This window comes from Argentina silus (assembly GCF_951799395.1).
Source record: "Argentina silus genome assembly, chromosome: 19".
Taxonomy (NCBI): Eukaryota; Metazoa; Chordata; class Actinopteri; order Argentiniformes; family Argentinidae; genus Argentina; species Argentina silus.
Window position 1 is genome coordinate 6,016,559 of NC_139673.1, and position 13,524 is coordinate 6,030,082.

A 13,524-nucleotide genomic window follows, 5' to 3' on the forward strand; every position below is an offset into this window, starting at 1 on the left:
CAGTAGTGTAGTCAGATGTAGTTCAGGCAGGTGGTCAACGACAGATATTGACCAACTGAAGATTTAGTAAAAACAGACATTGACTGAAAAATTCACAAATGTCTCTAAATAAAATGGGAGTGGTTGTGGTTGTCCCACTGAATTTCCACTAAAACTTAGCCCTGAAGTATTATTCTTGGTAATGTGTGATTATGGTAAAACCTCATCCACAGTCTTTTGTTGCTGTGCTGACTGAGGAGTGTTCTGTATTGGTCAGTATGGTCAGTGGCATGTACATTCTCTAGGGGGGGTATAGTGTCATTGTAGGAGGGGCTAGTCGCCTGTGCGTTAAAGTCCCCTTCAAAAGTCTCTCCCCTCAAGCCACACAGTCCTACTCAGCTAGGGTAGGTGAGCAGACAGGACCACCTTCATCCCCTCTCGACAACATGGGACTCACAAGTGACCCCAACTTCAAGAAATTGGAGGAATGGTACAAAGCCCACGCCATGGGCCTCAACATGAGGCACATGTTTGATGCTGACAAAGAGAGATTCAGCAAATTCAGGTATCCTTATAATTTAAACTCTGATTTACATTCCTAGTGTTTATTCGTATACATATCATATTCTTATTCTGCAAATGATTGCAGTGAAATAATGGTAGTTTAAGTACTATTGTGTCATGTTGTTATGCAATAACAGAGTACTTAATATAGAATTCTCAGTGCAATGTGGGGAGTAGGGGTTCATTTTTGTATCCGTTTGTCCATCCAGCGGCGTGTGCTTTTATCCTCTAGCTTTTACCAATAGACTGACATAACAACACTAAAAGCCACACAATATGACCAGATGCTATTGCAATAATAACATGCAATTGGTATTATAATCCATATCAAAGTGGCTGATTTCAGCTGTGGGACTATGACCTGGGAGGTTGAATAATTTACTGATCAAGAAGTAAATGGTGCAATTACTGTACAAGACCAAAGCAATTGTATTGTATTGTATCTGTTGCTTGCAGATTAATTCAGGTGAAACTGTGCTCCCTCACCTTGAGTACATGGAGTAGTTACCTCAGAGAAGAATACAGAATGAGCAAACATGCACAAAAATTGACTTGTTCTATTGCTGCATTCTCTCCATACACTGCTTGTTGTGTTCAGATTTGTTGTATACAAAATAAGGTAATGCTTATGGTGGAATAGGCAGCCTGCCAGTCTGTCTCACACAGATTTATGCATTTTTGTAATGGATGTTAGTTATTTTAGATCTTTTACTTGGTTTTGCATCCTGAATAAGATAACTCACCTTTCTTTTGTCTATGTCTGAACAGCACAACATTGAAAACCGATGATGGAGACATTCTTCTTGATTACTCTAAGAACCTCATCACAGAGGACGTCATGAAGATGTTGGTTGACCTGGTTGGTCCATTGTCATCATAATGATTCAAATGACTCAGACATCATCATACTTATGCTTTACTTACCCATAGACATTGCATTAATTGAAACAAAATTATTGAACAGAGAGAGACGATTCAATTATATTTATTGAATAGGGACAGACTATTTACCATGCAAACATGGGACTAATGGTCTTAGCCAAAGTAAATTAGGTTTGTGCTAAAAGTATTATCTAATTACTGACATACTCATATTCTCATTATTCCTTTATCAAAAGCAGTCCTCTTCTCTTGACTTGTGCAGCCAGCAGAAATAACTGGCCAAAAACCCTAACTATTGTCTCGCTTGAAGTCTTCCCATTCCACGGGAGCATCTAGCATGGGCTCATTCTTAGACACATGACTAGACATTTTAGAACAATTATGCACTTGTCTAGTACATGAAGGAATGGTTTTGTGTTGCTTTTCCAAGGGAAACATGATTGAATAGATGTGATTGAAGAATGTGTTTACAGTAAATGGATTCATACATCTAGATCAACGACTGTATATCAACCTCTGGTCGCCATCTGTGATTGATTGTACAGTACCTAATCAACCTTTAGTGCCTGGCATGGCCAGCTGCCCACAATGGATTTATTTGTTGTTTTTATAGGCTAAGTCGAGAGGAGTGGACGTCTCAAGGGACAAGATGTTCTCTGGAGAGAAGATCAACTTCACTGAGGTGCACATCTGAGATCAGACATTTTGTGTGTCCCCCAAGAAACCCACACATTAGATACATGTGGTACTGAATGACCAACACACTGCCACATAAATTAAATGTAATTAATAAAGCAGATTTGGTGGGTTGACGAGAAATATATATATATAAAAAAGTTATTTTTTTGGTAAAATTCCACTGTAATGGTGGTCTCAGTGATAACATGCTATCACAGGAAATGGAATGAGTTCAGAGATGTTTCAGCTTCACCAAAGCAAGATATTTCACTCTTTAGCAATTCTATAAGTGCATAAGGAAATGCAATACAACATGACTTAATTGTTTTGGTTCAGGCTAGCTATCTTTGCCGGTAGTCGCCCCATGCTTTTTCATGCCATCTCGCCGAGTCTACCTTTAAACAAACCAATGACACTCCATCCATTTGGTGTCCAACCAGTGTGTGTGGGCATGCCCTCACCCTCGTCCCCTCTGTCTGCTGTGTGAGTAGGGCCGCGCCGTGCTCCACGTGGCCCTGAGGAACCGCTCCAACACTCCCATCACCGTTGGCGGCCAGGATGTGATGCCTGAGGTCAACAAGGTCCTGGAGAAGATGAAGGGCTTCTGCCACGTGAGTCGGATCTAACCCAAGTCTCTAAACGTCATTATATTGGTGGTGAACCTTCGCATTGTTAAGAAAAAGCTTTTGTATTTCTATTTTCAATAGTTACTGTTGATAAGAGTTTCTTGAGCTATCTTCCTGGGTACCTGTCTCTCTGTGGTATGAGTAACAACCATGACACGTCTGGAGTCGATGTCATGTAAAAAACGATACAACATACTCTATGATGCATCAACAATGCTATTAAACCAGTGACGCTATGGAGTTTAACGGCTCTCAACCAGAAACAAAACGTTTAGTGTGTGAAGACATTGTACTTGACTGTCTCGTGTCATTTATATATATGCAGAAAGTTCGCAGTGGCGAGTGGAAGGGTTACACTGGAAAGGCCATCACAGATGTCGTCAATGTCGGCATTGGTGGATCTGACCTGGTGAGTAGAGCTCTGCACAGCATTTGTGCAAGTGTTGATATGATGTTTATAATATGGTAGGCTGGTGGAGGTAGAAATCGGAGGACAGGCTCATTGTAATGCATGGAATGGAATGAGGAATGGCATCAAACACTACAATGAGCACGTCCTCCGATTTCTACCTCCACCAGCCTCCACTGGTTTCTAACTGTCAAGGTATCTCTGCTATAACTATGTCTGCTATGACTATGTATTCATGTATCTTTCTGTATTCATGTGTGCTAGGGTCCTCTGATGGTTACAGAGGCTCTGAAGCCCTACTCCAAGGACGGACCCAACGTGTGGTTTGTCTCCAACATCGATGGCACACACATCGCCAAAACCTTGGCTAAGCTCAATGCCGAGACCACCCTCTTCATCGTGGCCTCCAAGGTGCCTGGTCATAGCTCTTCTGTTGTTAATTCTATCAGCCAAACAGTTGAAAGAGATCTTCCTCAAGAATAACATACAAAATGTCAGAGAAATATATACAAATTATTAGTGAAAAAAGAGCAAAAAGAGGAACTGGGGAAGGTTCCATTCAGCCTAAGTAACATTTGTTTGATATAACAGAAGTTTCCATTCAGACGAAGTGGAGCTGCAAGAGAGCAAGCCTAGTCTAGTCAGATCTCTCTCTGTATAGGTGCAGCCAAAGTTCTGTCTGAATGGCTCTCATATCAGCCTCCCAGCCTTGATACAAAGGCGGAGAGGGCAGCGTGAACTTCTAATGATTTAGAGTTTTACATGGACACTGTTGCATAAACACATATTAGCAAATTAAATCTCTTTGGTGTTACCTGTGGATCTAACGGTGTGTTACCTTGCAGACTTTCACCACCCAAGAGACCATTACCAATGCTGAGTCTGCCAAGGAGTGGTTCCTGGGCGTGGCTAAAGATGTGGGTAGCTTTTTTACCTCACGGGGACGGGAGTTGAATTGTGTTACATGTATGTTTTAGACTTTATTAAATATACTTCTCCTTCCTCCTTACCTCTTCACAGAAATCCGCTGTTGCCAAGCACTTTGTGGCTCTCTCCACCAATGCTGTGAGTTCCTATTTAGCACAACGCACTGTATTTTGTATGCATAGATATGTGTTCTGCTTGTGTTGCATTCTTTTAAAAAGGAAGTGTAATTCTACCTCTCTTGTCTCCTCTCTTCCCCTAGACCAAAGTGAAGGACTTTGGCATCGACCCCGAGAACATGTTTGAGTTCTGGGATGTAAGTGCGCTTTATCTGATGATGCAGAATGTGTGCTGCGCTCTCTCACTCTCCAGCGCCAGGCATTGATAGGGACTTAAGCAGTTGCTATAAATAGGCTGGATAGACTTTTGACCTGTGAGGTAGGTCGGGCAGCTGCTGGGGTAATCGGAAGCCTCCCATTGCAGCTCTACCCCTGCAGGAGTATGTGAGCGTATGATATTATTGGTAGCGACCTTCTCTCTCGCAGAGGTTACTGTAAAGGCTGGGTGACATCAAAGGTCAGGGAGCCACATTTAGTTACATTGTTGGTATTTAAAGGGTAACAGCTCTAATGTGCCCTTTATGTCAGAGTGAGGATGGCTTCTCTCAGAGGTTTTGCAGAAGTAACATGTAACGTGTACAGCATCGCAAATCTTTGTGAGAAGTGAGAATATTCAGGGGCTCTGAACTATTTCCTATCTGCCTTACCTATTACCAACTGCAAGGCAGAATCACATTATGTCAACAAGTACGGAAATAACATTGTGGAGTAACTGTGAACCTGTTTGTTGAAATGAAACATGTTGTGTAAGCTGATAACAATGTATGTCACCACTCACAGATAGATACGGGTTAATAAGGCATTAGAAGACAACGTGCCCAGTTTCAGAGACAAGGGGCCTCTTTCTGGGGCACAGCTAGACTGGCTAGCCTGGGCACGGCTCCCTGTCTGTCACATTCAATTAAGTTAGCTTCACAGCGCTCTGAGCGTTCCTTACCTCCACAGCACATCTATATACCCGAAATCTGGGGAAATTTTAAATATATTATGCCTGAAATGGACAGCAGCAACTGCCCTTAAAGCCTCACCTTTCTCAGTTGCCACATACGTAACATTATCACTGAGGATGGAAGCTGTTACTTAACCCTCCCTGATGTTACGTAACGTTGGCGAGTAACATTGGTAACACTATGCGGAACTATCTGCTCAAGCTGAACAGGTGTTATTGATAATGTACGAAGCATTTATAACCCAGATTGTTTTGTTTTCTAGTGGGTCGGTGGACGTTTCTCCTTGTGGTCTGCCATTGGGATGTCTATTGCCCTGCACATAGGTATTTATATTATGGATGTGTGCTCATATTTTAGATATTGAAATGATTACACTCTTTATTGTCGAGTTCTACAGTATATCTCCTGTCACATGAAGTGATGACTTCCCATGATAAGTATTATACTGTACCTCCACCTCTGCTCCTGTTCTCTTCCTCAGGCTTTGAGAACTTCGAGAAGCTTCTTTCCGGAGCTCACTGGATGGTAGTGTACAGTCTTGTATCACATTTCAATGAAAATAAACTGTCCTCTGATTTCTACTTCCACTGGTGTATATTGACTCCCCACTTGTCCTTATAGGACAACCACTTCCGCACAGCTCCCCTGGATCAGAATGCCCCTGTCCTCCTGGCTCTGCTGGGCATCTGGTACATCAACTTCTTCCATGCCGAGACCCACGCCATGCTGCCTTACGACCAGTACATGCACCGGTTCACTGCCTACTTCCAGCAGGTCTGTTGCTGCCACTGCCACGCTCAAGACATGCCTTGAATAGACACCGTAGCCAAGACAAAACTCACTAATGAACGTTTCTGGCTTGACCAAGACCTTTCGACCTAGACCTAGATTCTGAACCTCGATAATGGTTGTATATGGTCAGCCTCCTATTCAACAACTGGCACATTTGTTCCACAGTATTTAGCGTACTTGAAAAGAAAACCCAGTGATGTTGGAATTCTATGCCTTTTATTAAAATTGACCAAGGGATGTTTTCTATAGGGTGACATGGAATCCAATGGCAAGTACATCACCAACAAGGGTCAGCGTGTCAACTACCATACTGGTCCCATTGTGTGGGGAGAGCCTGGAACCAATGGACAGCATGCATTCTACCAGCTCATTCACCAAGGTAGGCTCCTGTCTAAAGACGGGAAAATAGAATGGGTTTTGTTAGCTCATGGAACAACTGTTGTAGTGATGTTGCAAGGCCATAGGCACTTAAAGGCCCACACCAGCCAGTTTTGCTTCCTGGCTTTCCTTGAATAAAACAAGAACGGATGCACTGAGTGGTACATTAGTCATTCACCGTGCTATGTGGGAAAGTAACGCCATATATAGCTAGGAGCAATTCTCAATCAAATGTGTCGAAAGGTTGTCTGACTCATACGCAAAAAAAGCCGGTGAAGGGGGTTTGGAGGGTTATATTTTACTCTAGATTTACAAACAGTCAAGTCACACTTTGGAGCTTTATGCTGTATGAAATATGTCATATGTCACAGCACGTGGGAAATCGTTTTAAGAGGAGCTAAGAAAATGGAATGTATCGCCCAAAATACACATCCTTTGACCTAAATGGAACATTTTCTGACTTGAATCATTGTGCAATCACATTGAAACCTTAACTAACCTTAACTAAGCAGTTCCCAGTTTGAAAAGGAGGGGTACGTGCATAAGATGTGTCACAGATACAACCTAACTGTGTTCTCCACAGGAACACGTATGGTGCCTGCTGACTTCCTCATCCCAGCCCAGACGCAGCACCCTCTCAGGGAGAGTCTGCATCACAAGGTACCCCTGCAGGACACCTCCAGCACTGCCAATGATATCCTAGAACTCACCATTGACATTCAATCAATTCAAGACATTTGCAAAAATATACGCAAAAAAATAATACGAAAAAAGTGTCCTCTGAAGAATATATGTGTGTGTGTAATATATATATATATGTGTGTGTGTGTGTGTGTGTGTGTGTGTGTGTGTGTGTGTGTGTGTGTGTGTCTGTGTGTGTGTGTGTGTGTGTGTGTGTGTGTGTGTGTGTGTGTGTGTGTGTGTGTGTGTTCTGCAGATCCTGTTGGCTAACTTCCTGGCCCAGACTGAGGCTCTAATGAAGGGGAAGTCCACAGAGGAGGCCAAGAAGGAGCTGGAGGCCGGTGGCCTGACTGGAGAGGCCTTAGACAAGATTCTTCCACACAAAGTGAGTGACTGCAGACCGCGGTGTTATTATGGGAGAGTGCTACCTTCTAGTGGTCAAATTAAATGTTGCACGGGGCTAGACAAAGCAATGCCAAGGGATCGGGTGCAATGAAGTAAGCAACCAGGGTTCAAATTACACATTGACTCTTGGCCCAACATAGATCATTTTGACTTTGACCCACATTTAAATTGATTCGTTATGGGGGTGCTAGCCCCCCACGCCAAACCCCCTTGTAATTTGAACCCTATATGTAACTGTCTTAGGTGGTGTAGCCTTGCAGAGTGATGGTTTATTTTCTAATTCCAGGTATTCCAAGGAAACAAGCCAACCAACTCCATTATCTTCAAGAAACTGACTCCATACACACTGGGAGCACTGATTGGTAGGAGCAAAATATGGATCAGCTGACCAATGACCAGTGACATTTTCATGTTTGGAAACATATTATGTTTTGCTCCCGATGATAATAACTGGTGTTGTCGATGTTGCTCTGTTTTACAGCCATGTATGAACACAAGATCTTTGTCCAGGGTCTTATGTGGGAGATCAACAGTTTTGACCAGTGGGGGTGAGTGTGGTTAATTCACCCAAAGACAGGGCCTATATGCTGTTATATTGAGTAAAGAGATTTTCGCAGAGGTTCCATTCTTTAAACTAACCATGTTAAATGAGTTCATTCACATTCTCTTTCTCTATCTTTCTCTATGTTTCCTCCCTCTCTCTCTCTCTCTCTCTCCGTCTCCCCACATCAGAGTTGAGCTGGGGAAACAGCTGGCTAAGCAGATTGAGCCTGAGCTCAAAGACAAGACAGAAGTGCACTCTCACGACTCCTCCACCAATGGGCTCATCAACTTCCTCAAGAAGAACTCTGCCTAAACCCTAGCACTACCAGCAACCCCCCCCCCCCTGTCCTGTCCTGTCCTGTCCTGTCCTGTCCTCCCCAGCCCTGCCCCACTGTCCCCCTGCTGGGCTCGCACTCGCTGCAGTCTGAAGCAGCAGTCGTCTCCACCCTGAGGAACAGAAGCACTTTCCATCTCTGTGTTGTCATCATCTGTTTGCGTCTTGACTGACATTGTTGTGACATGATGTGACTGTACTGTACCTATTTGTGTTTGAGTTTACCACTGTGAAGGGAAAAGCCATTTGAAAGGTATAACCCCTGTGGATGAGAGAATGAATGTCATCATACAGAACTCCACTCCACTGTTGGGGAATCTGGCTTTTTAAATAAACGTCTTTACACTAAGCTATACACTAAGCTACATTTTTTTCTTTTTCTTTATCAGACAAACCTAGAGGATATATACTAAATGAGATTTTATCAAACTGATGTATTCAAAAATATGCTCACATTTTCATATCTCTCAACATAACTTCAATGTGTCTGTCGTAAACCTACAGTTTACCGTTCGGTTTTCTGCATTAGGACAAGGGGATCAAATCTAGATATCACTCACAGCATTCATTACGTTTCAACACATTTCATCACAACATATTTGTCACAATCTTCCTTAAACGTCCTGCTATGACAGTGAATGGAATAAATTGATGTATTTGTCAGTGAATGAATAATGACAGAATATGTCATTATGAGGAAAACAATGTGTCGTTCATGAGCAAAAGGTCACTAGATGGCACTAAATTCCCAGATTTGGCATAATTTAAACCAGCCTCCCAGAAAATAGTTGCTGTATTTATTCTCTGGAACAGAAGGTCAAAGGTCAGTCTATCTCCAGAGGTTCCATCCCCACAAATCCCCAGACACCACAGACTGTTAAGTAGCATCCATTAACAGAGAAAAACAAACAACAGGCCAGAATACATCTGGAAAGCATCATGTGATACCATATCCCTCAATGTGAAACAGTTTAATCATCGTTAAACCCTGTGTTTTTACGACTTCAATCTGTCAGATATCCAAACATATTATGGTAACAAAAAGAACAACAACTACATGACAGATGTGTCTGTTTTCACAAAGAAACTGTATTTTTCTCTTCAGTTTACTGAGTCTCTACAAGTACAAAGAGCGAAGCAGCTACGGACCCCAGACAGTACTACCGATGGGCTAAGCAATCCTGTTGCCTGGCAACAACACTTTACTTCAAACATAACTTGGCCTTTGTTATTTTAGGCTCAGGAACAAGAAACATAACAAGTGAGTTTTGATTGCATTCTTGTGAGAGAAAGAGAGAGAGTTAATTGAATTGATCCACTGCAGCAGTTTGATCTCGGAGATGAATATGACTCAAACTATTAAGTAGATGTATTCCATTAAGGCTCCCCTGCAACTCACACCTGGGTCGTTGCTGCAAAAAAAAAATTGTCAGTCAACTTAAATAAGAGATAAATAAATGTTAAAAGGTCCCAAGCAATCCTCACGTTAATTTAAACTAGTAGGCCTATAGGCTACATTTAGGAAAGAGTTCAACTGTGCACACTTTAGAAATTCTACCTACATGAGTGGATAAGGTATTCTTCATTCTTACACAGTGGTTCTTGCTAAGCTCATCAATTAAGTCTAAACTTGCAGAGGGAAAAAAACAAACAAACATCAGCTATCCAAAGAAGTTGGTTGTGTTTCTATGATCACACATATAAACCTCGATCTCCATGGTAATCCTGAAATGGCCTCCTTTGAAACCAGAGTTTTGATCATGAAAAAGATGCCTAGTTAGTGCGCGTTCCTGAGATGTTTCCAGAACAATAGCACTGCATACCCTTATGCATTCCACCTCCATGCTTTATTGACTGACCTGTCAGTCATCCTCACTCTAGCCCTGTTGAGAGAGCTGTGGCCCTTGATCCAGGTCCCAAACCTCCCACCCCAAAACACGGTGGTCTCCATGGCAACCTCACCCCTGCACTCCTTTACACACATTCCCAAGTTCACCGAGGTGTCAGACAGAAGGAGCTAGGGAGTGTGTCTTTGTTAAATGTTTGTCCATACCTCATCAGAGAGAGAGAGAGAGAGAGAGAGAGAGAGAGAGAGAGAGAAAGAGAGAGAAAGAGAGAGAGAGAGAGAGAGAGAGAGAGAGAGAGAGAGAGAGAAAGAAAGAGAGATCATGAATTCCAGTTCTTGCATGCTCTGTCTTCCCCCTCAATTGGCATTCACTGTGTGGATGCAGACTCAAATCGTTTGAAGTAATAGTATTCTTTGATATACAGTATTTCCGGAGGCCATATTGCTCTCGTTATGCATTACATTTTACAGTTTATACATTTAGCAGACGCCTTTATCCAAAGCGACATACAACAAATACATTTGTCTAAGTAAGTGAATCATCTATCCATCAGTCATCATAAGAAGAAGAAATCTATGGGGCCATTGGCAGTCACAATGCTAGAAGAAGAAAGAATTACTTCATTAATTATATTTTATTATTATTATTTTTAATTTATTTACAGTAGAGAAACTGTACAGGGGGGTAGTGGGGATGAAGGAGTCTTTAGGAGGGACCGTTAAGATGTAGCCTGAAGAGATGGGTCTTCAGTCTACGGCGGAAGATAGGTAGTGACTCTGCAGTCCTGACAGCAGTGGGAAGCTCGTTCCACCAGCGGGGCGCCAGGACAGTGAAAAGCCGTGACCGAGTAGCGCGACTGTTGCATCCATGTAGAGGTGGCGGTGCCAGACAGCCAGCTGAGGTGGAAGTCGGAATTTGCTATGTTCTCAGTTTGACTGCTCTGACACAGGGATCCTACAGGCTGTAAAAAAAGAAGCCATCAAGTCAGGCCCTGCTCCATGTTCCCACGGCTACTGGAGTTATATAAAGGTTAGTTGAAGTGCGTGGGCAGTGCTCGTCATACTTCTGGTTGAACCTCCCCCTATGGGGCTGCAGTGCATGCAGCTCTGGGTGGTCCCTGGGATCTGTGGCTCTCAGTCCAAGAGGGGTGGCAGTGACAATGTCAGCCATGTTTAGGTGACATGCAGGCCAAGCTCTCCTGACCCCAGGCCGCATCACAATCAGCTGCTTCACTTGATTTCTGCCACACTACCAGAACTAGACAGCTGTGGCTTGTTTTGGTGTAATGGCCGCCTGTCTGTCGGTTAAGCCTAACTACACACGGCATTCTGTGTTCGACAACTCTTGTCTGTGTTCCATCTCTCTTCTTGACCATCAAATGGACTTCTTTAAACACTGTCATAAATATCAGCATGTTGTTGCTGTGCTGAATTATTATATATATATATATATATATGTGTGTATATAATAAATTAGATTAATATATAGATAGATCACATGCACCCTGTGGGTGGATGTCAGGGGAGGTCAGGTCGGTGGAGGTTGAAATCGGGCTCCATTGCTCATGCATGGAACGGAATTAAGAATGTCAGACAGTCACAAAGTGGAACTGCTTATCAGAGGGGGCAGGCCTGGCATAGGCTCTGAGCAAACAACACACACATAAACACACGCACACACACATTCCTCATTACTTTCCGAGTTACAGCTACAGTATCTAGTCCTAAAGTGTGCCTCTCTCTGGAGAAGTCTCCCATTTATTTCCTACTGGTGAGGAATGGTATCATACAAGCGTGTTTGATACCATTCCTCATTCAGTTTCATGCATTACAATGAGCCCGTCCTCCGATACCTACCTCCACCAGCCTCCCCTGTGGGTGGAAGTCTAAGCAGTGACTAAGTGGTTAACAGGTAACTTATCTCAGAGTTTCACTTTGGGAGCCGCCACCACAGACTAACTTCCCTGTAACCAAAGCTCCGGTCGTTTATGAGCTCATCCTGTGGTGTGCATATTTTAGCCCCACTTTTCTGGCGGTGGAGGGATCGCTGTGCTCCTGAGGGAAGGTTTTCCTTTGTGTGGTGAAATGGAGCTCACCTCGCAGTGGTTCACACACACACAGAGCTCCCTGAGTCACAGGGCGGTACCCTAACACACACATAAAGAGCACTTTGTGCCCCAAACTACTGGAGCCGTCAACTAACACCGGAGTTCTCTCTCACTCTCAACACGACTGTACCGGAGCACTCAGTCAAGGACAGACTGTGCCGCCTCCTACGCATATGTCGTTCCCTGTTCCCCTAGACTAGGGGGAAAAAACATTACATCGCTACACATACATACTGTATCTATTCACATTCATACCCAAGCATGTCATAGTTAAATATACTAACATATTGTTTCTACACAATGCTGTGTTATATGTGTGGTTTAAGGTTGATTTCAGAAGACTTGGTAACAGATGTTCTGTTGCCTCCTCTGCAGCTGACCTTAGAGGATTGTGATTATATTCATAGTCGGTGAGTTAAACCCACCCACTCACTACCGCAATCCAGAGGATGGCCTGTGGGGACAACAATACCTGTAGAACCAACTTCCCACAATTCTGTAACAGTAAATCTGTTACTAAGACAGCCAAAACACAGATGCTTTTTTCCGCAATACTCCAAAATGTTATTGAGATTATTGAAAAAAACAATATAGTATTGAACCTGTCCTTGGCAGAAGGACAAGGTCCATTTGGTTTTTTATCTCAGACCTGTGCTGACTGGTCACTATTTCCGACCCTGAGAAACTATGTTTCGCAATCTATGTAAGCTCTAGGATCTCTCGCATCCTCCGCACTTCCCATATCTATATATCCCTGCATGTGTGGGTAAAAAAAAAAGGATACATTTACTATGAAACCATAATGTTGCCCACTACTCAATAAGAAACTCCAAGAAAATATGTTTATATGACAATATACATTTTTCTTTAAACACACACAGACACACATAATATATTCTGTTCTTTGGAAAGCATGTTTCCATGGCCCCACTGTGTGGTATTTCCACAGTTCACTTGAGGCAGCACTTCCAGGCAGGCTTATGGTTGTTGGGTCGTATTATGAATGTGGGGGGAGTGCGGGGGGATTCACACTTAAGAGATTAAGAGGAGCATTACAGTAATCATGCTACTTTATGCTCCAATTAGCACGAATGTAGTCCAACTGGATGTTAACATGGGATGCATGTCTTGGTCAAATTATACCCATAATCATTAAATCCTCTCACTTGTACAAAAGGAAACGGCAGGGGTGCCATCTTCTCATTCATCTCGACAGACTGCTAATTTGGTTCAGTTTGTAAACCATGTCGTGTTATTCAAAGCTGATTATCGACAACAAACTCAACATGAGAACATGAGCACAAAC

At 43.0% G+C, this 13,524-nt stretch overlaps 1 protein-coding gene across 1 annotated transcript; it reads left to right on the forward strand.

The window, feature by feature from the left end:
* Positions 1–374: 374 nt before the first annotated feature.
* Positions 375–8,625, forward strand: gpib (glucose-6-phosphate isomerase b). The gene is made up of 18 exons (XM_083690728.1): positions 375–544; positions 1,312–1,402; positions 2,039–2,107; positions 2,595–2,714; positions 3,055–3,138; positions 3,403–3,549; positions 3,984–4,055; positions 4,159–4,203; positions 4,325–4,378; positions 5,394–5,454; positions 5,613–5,656; positions 5,753–5,905; positions 6,173–6,302; positions 6,885–6,961; positions 7,239–7,367; positions 7,674–7,749; positions 7,869–7,935; positions 8,120–8,625. Exons 1-18 carry the CDS (start codon positions 426–428, stop codon positions 8,241–8,243), a joined length of 1,662 nt encoding a protein of 553 aa, XP_083546854.1. The 5' UTR covers positions 375–425; the 3' UTR covers positions 8,244–8,625.
* The last annotated feature ends 4,899 nt before the right edge of the window (positions 8,626–13,524 follow it).

Excerpts from the sequence above, each read along its gene's own strand:
- gpib (XM_083690728.1), top strand. The coding sequence starts at position 426 with ATGGGACTCACAAGTGACCCCAACTTCAAGAAATTGGAGGAATGGTAC. Across the intron at positions 3,139-3,402 it reads GCATTGGTGGATCTGACCTG|GGTCCTCTGATGGTTACAGA; the intron begins GTGAGTAGAGCT and ends CATGTGTGCTAG. Across the intron at positions 4,056-4,158 it reads TCCTGGGCGTGGCTAAAGAT|AAATCCGCTGTTGCCAAGCA; the intron begins GTGGGTAGCTTT and ends ACCTCTTCACAG.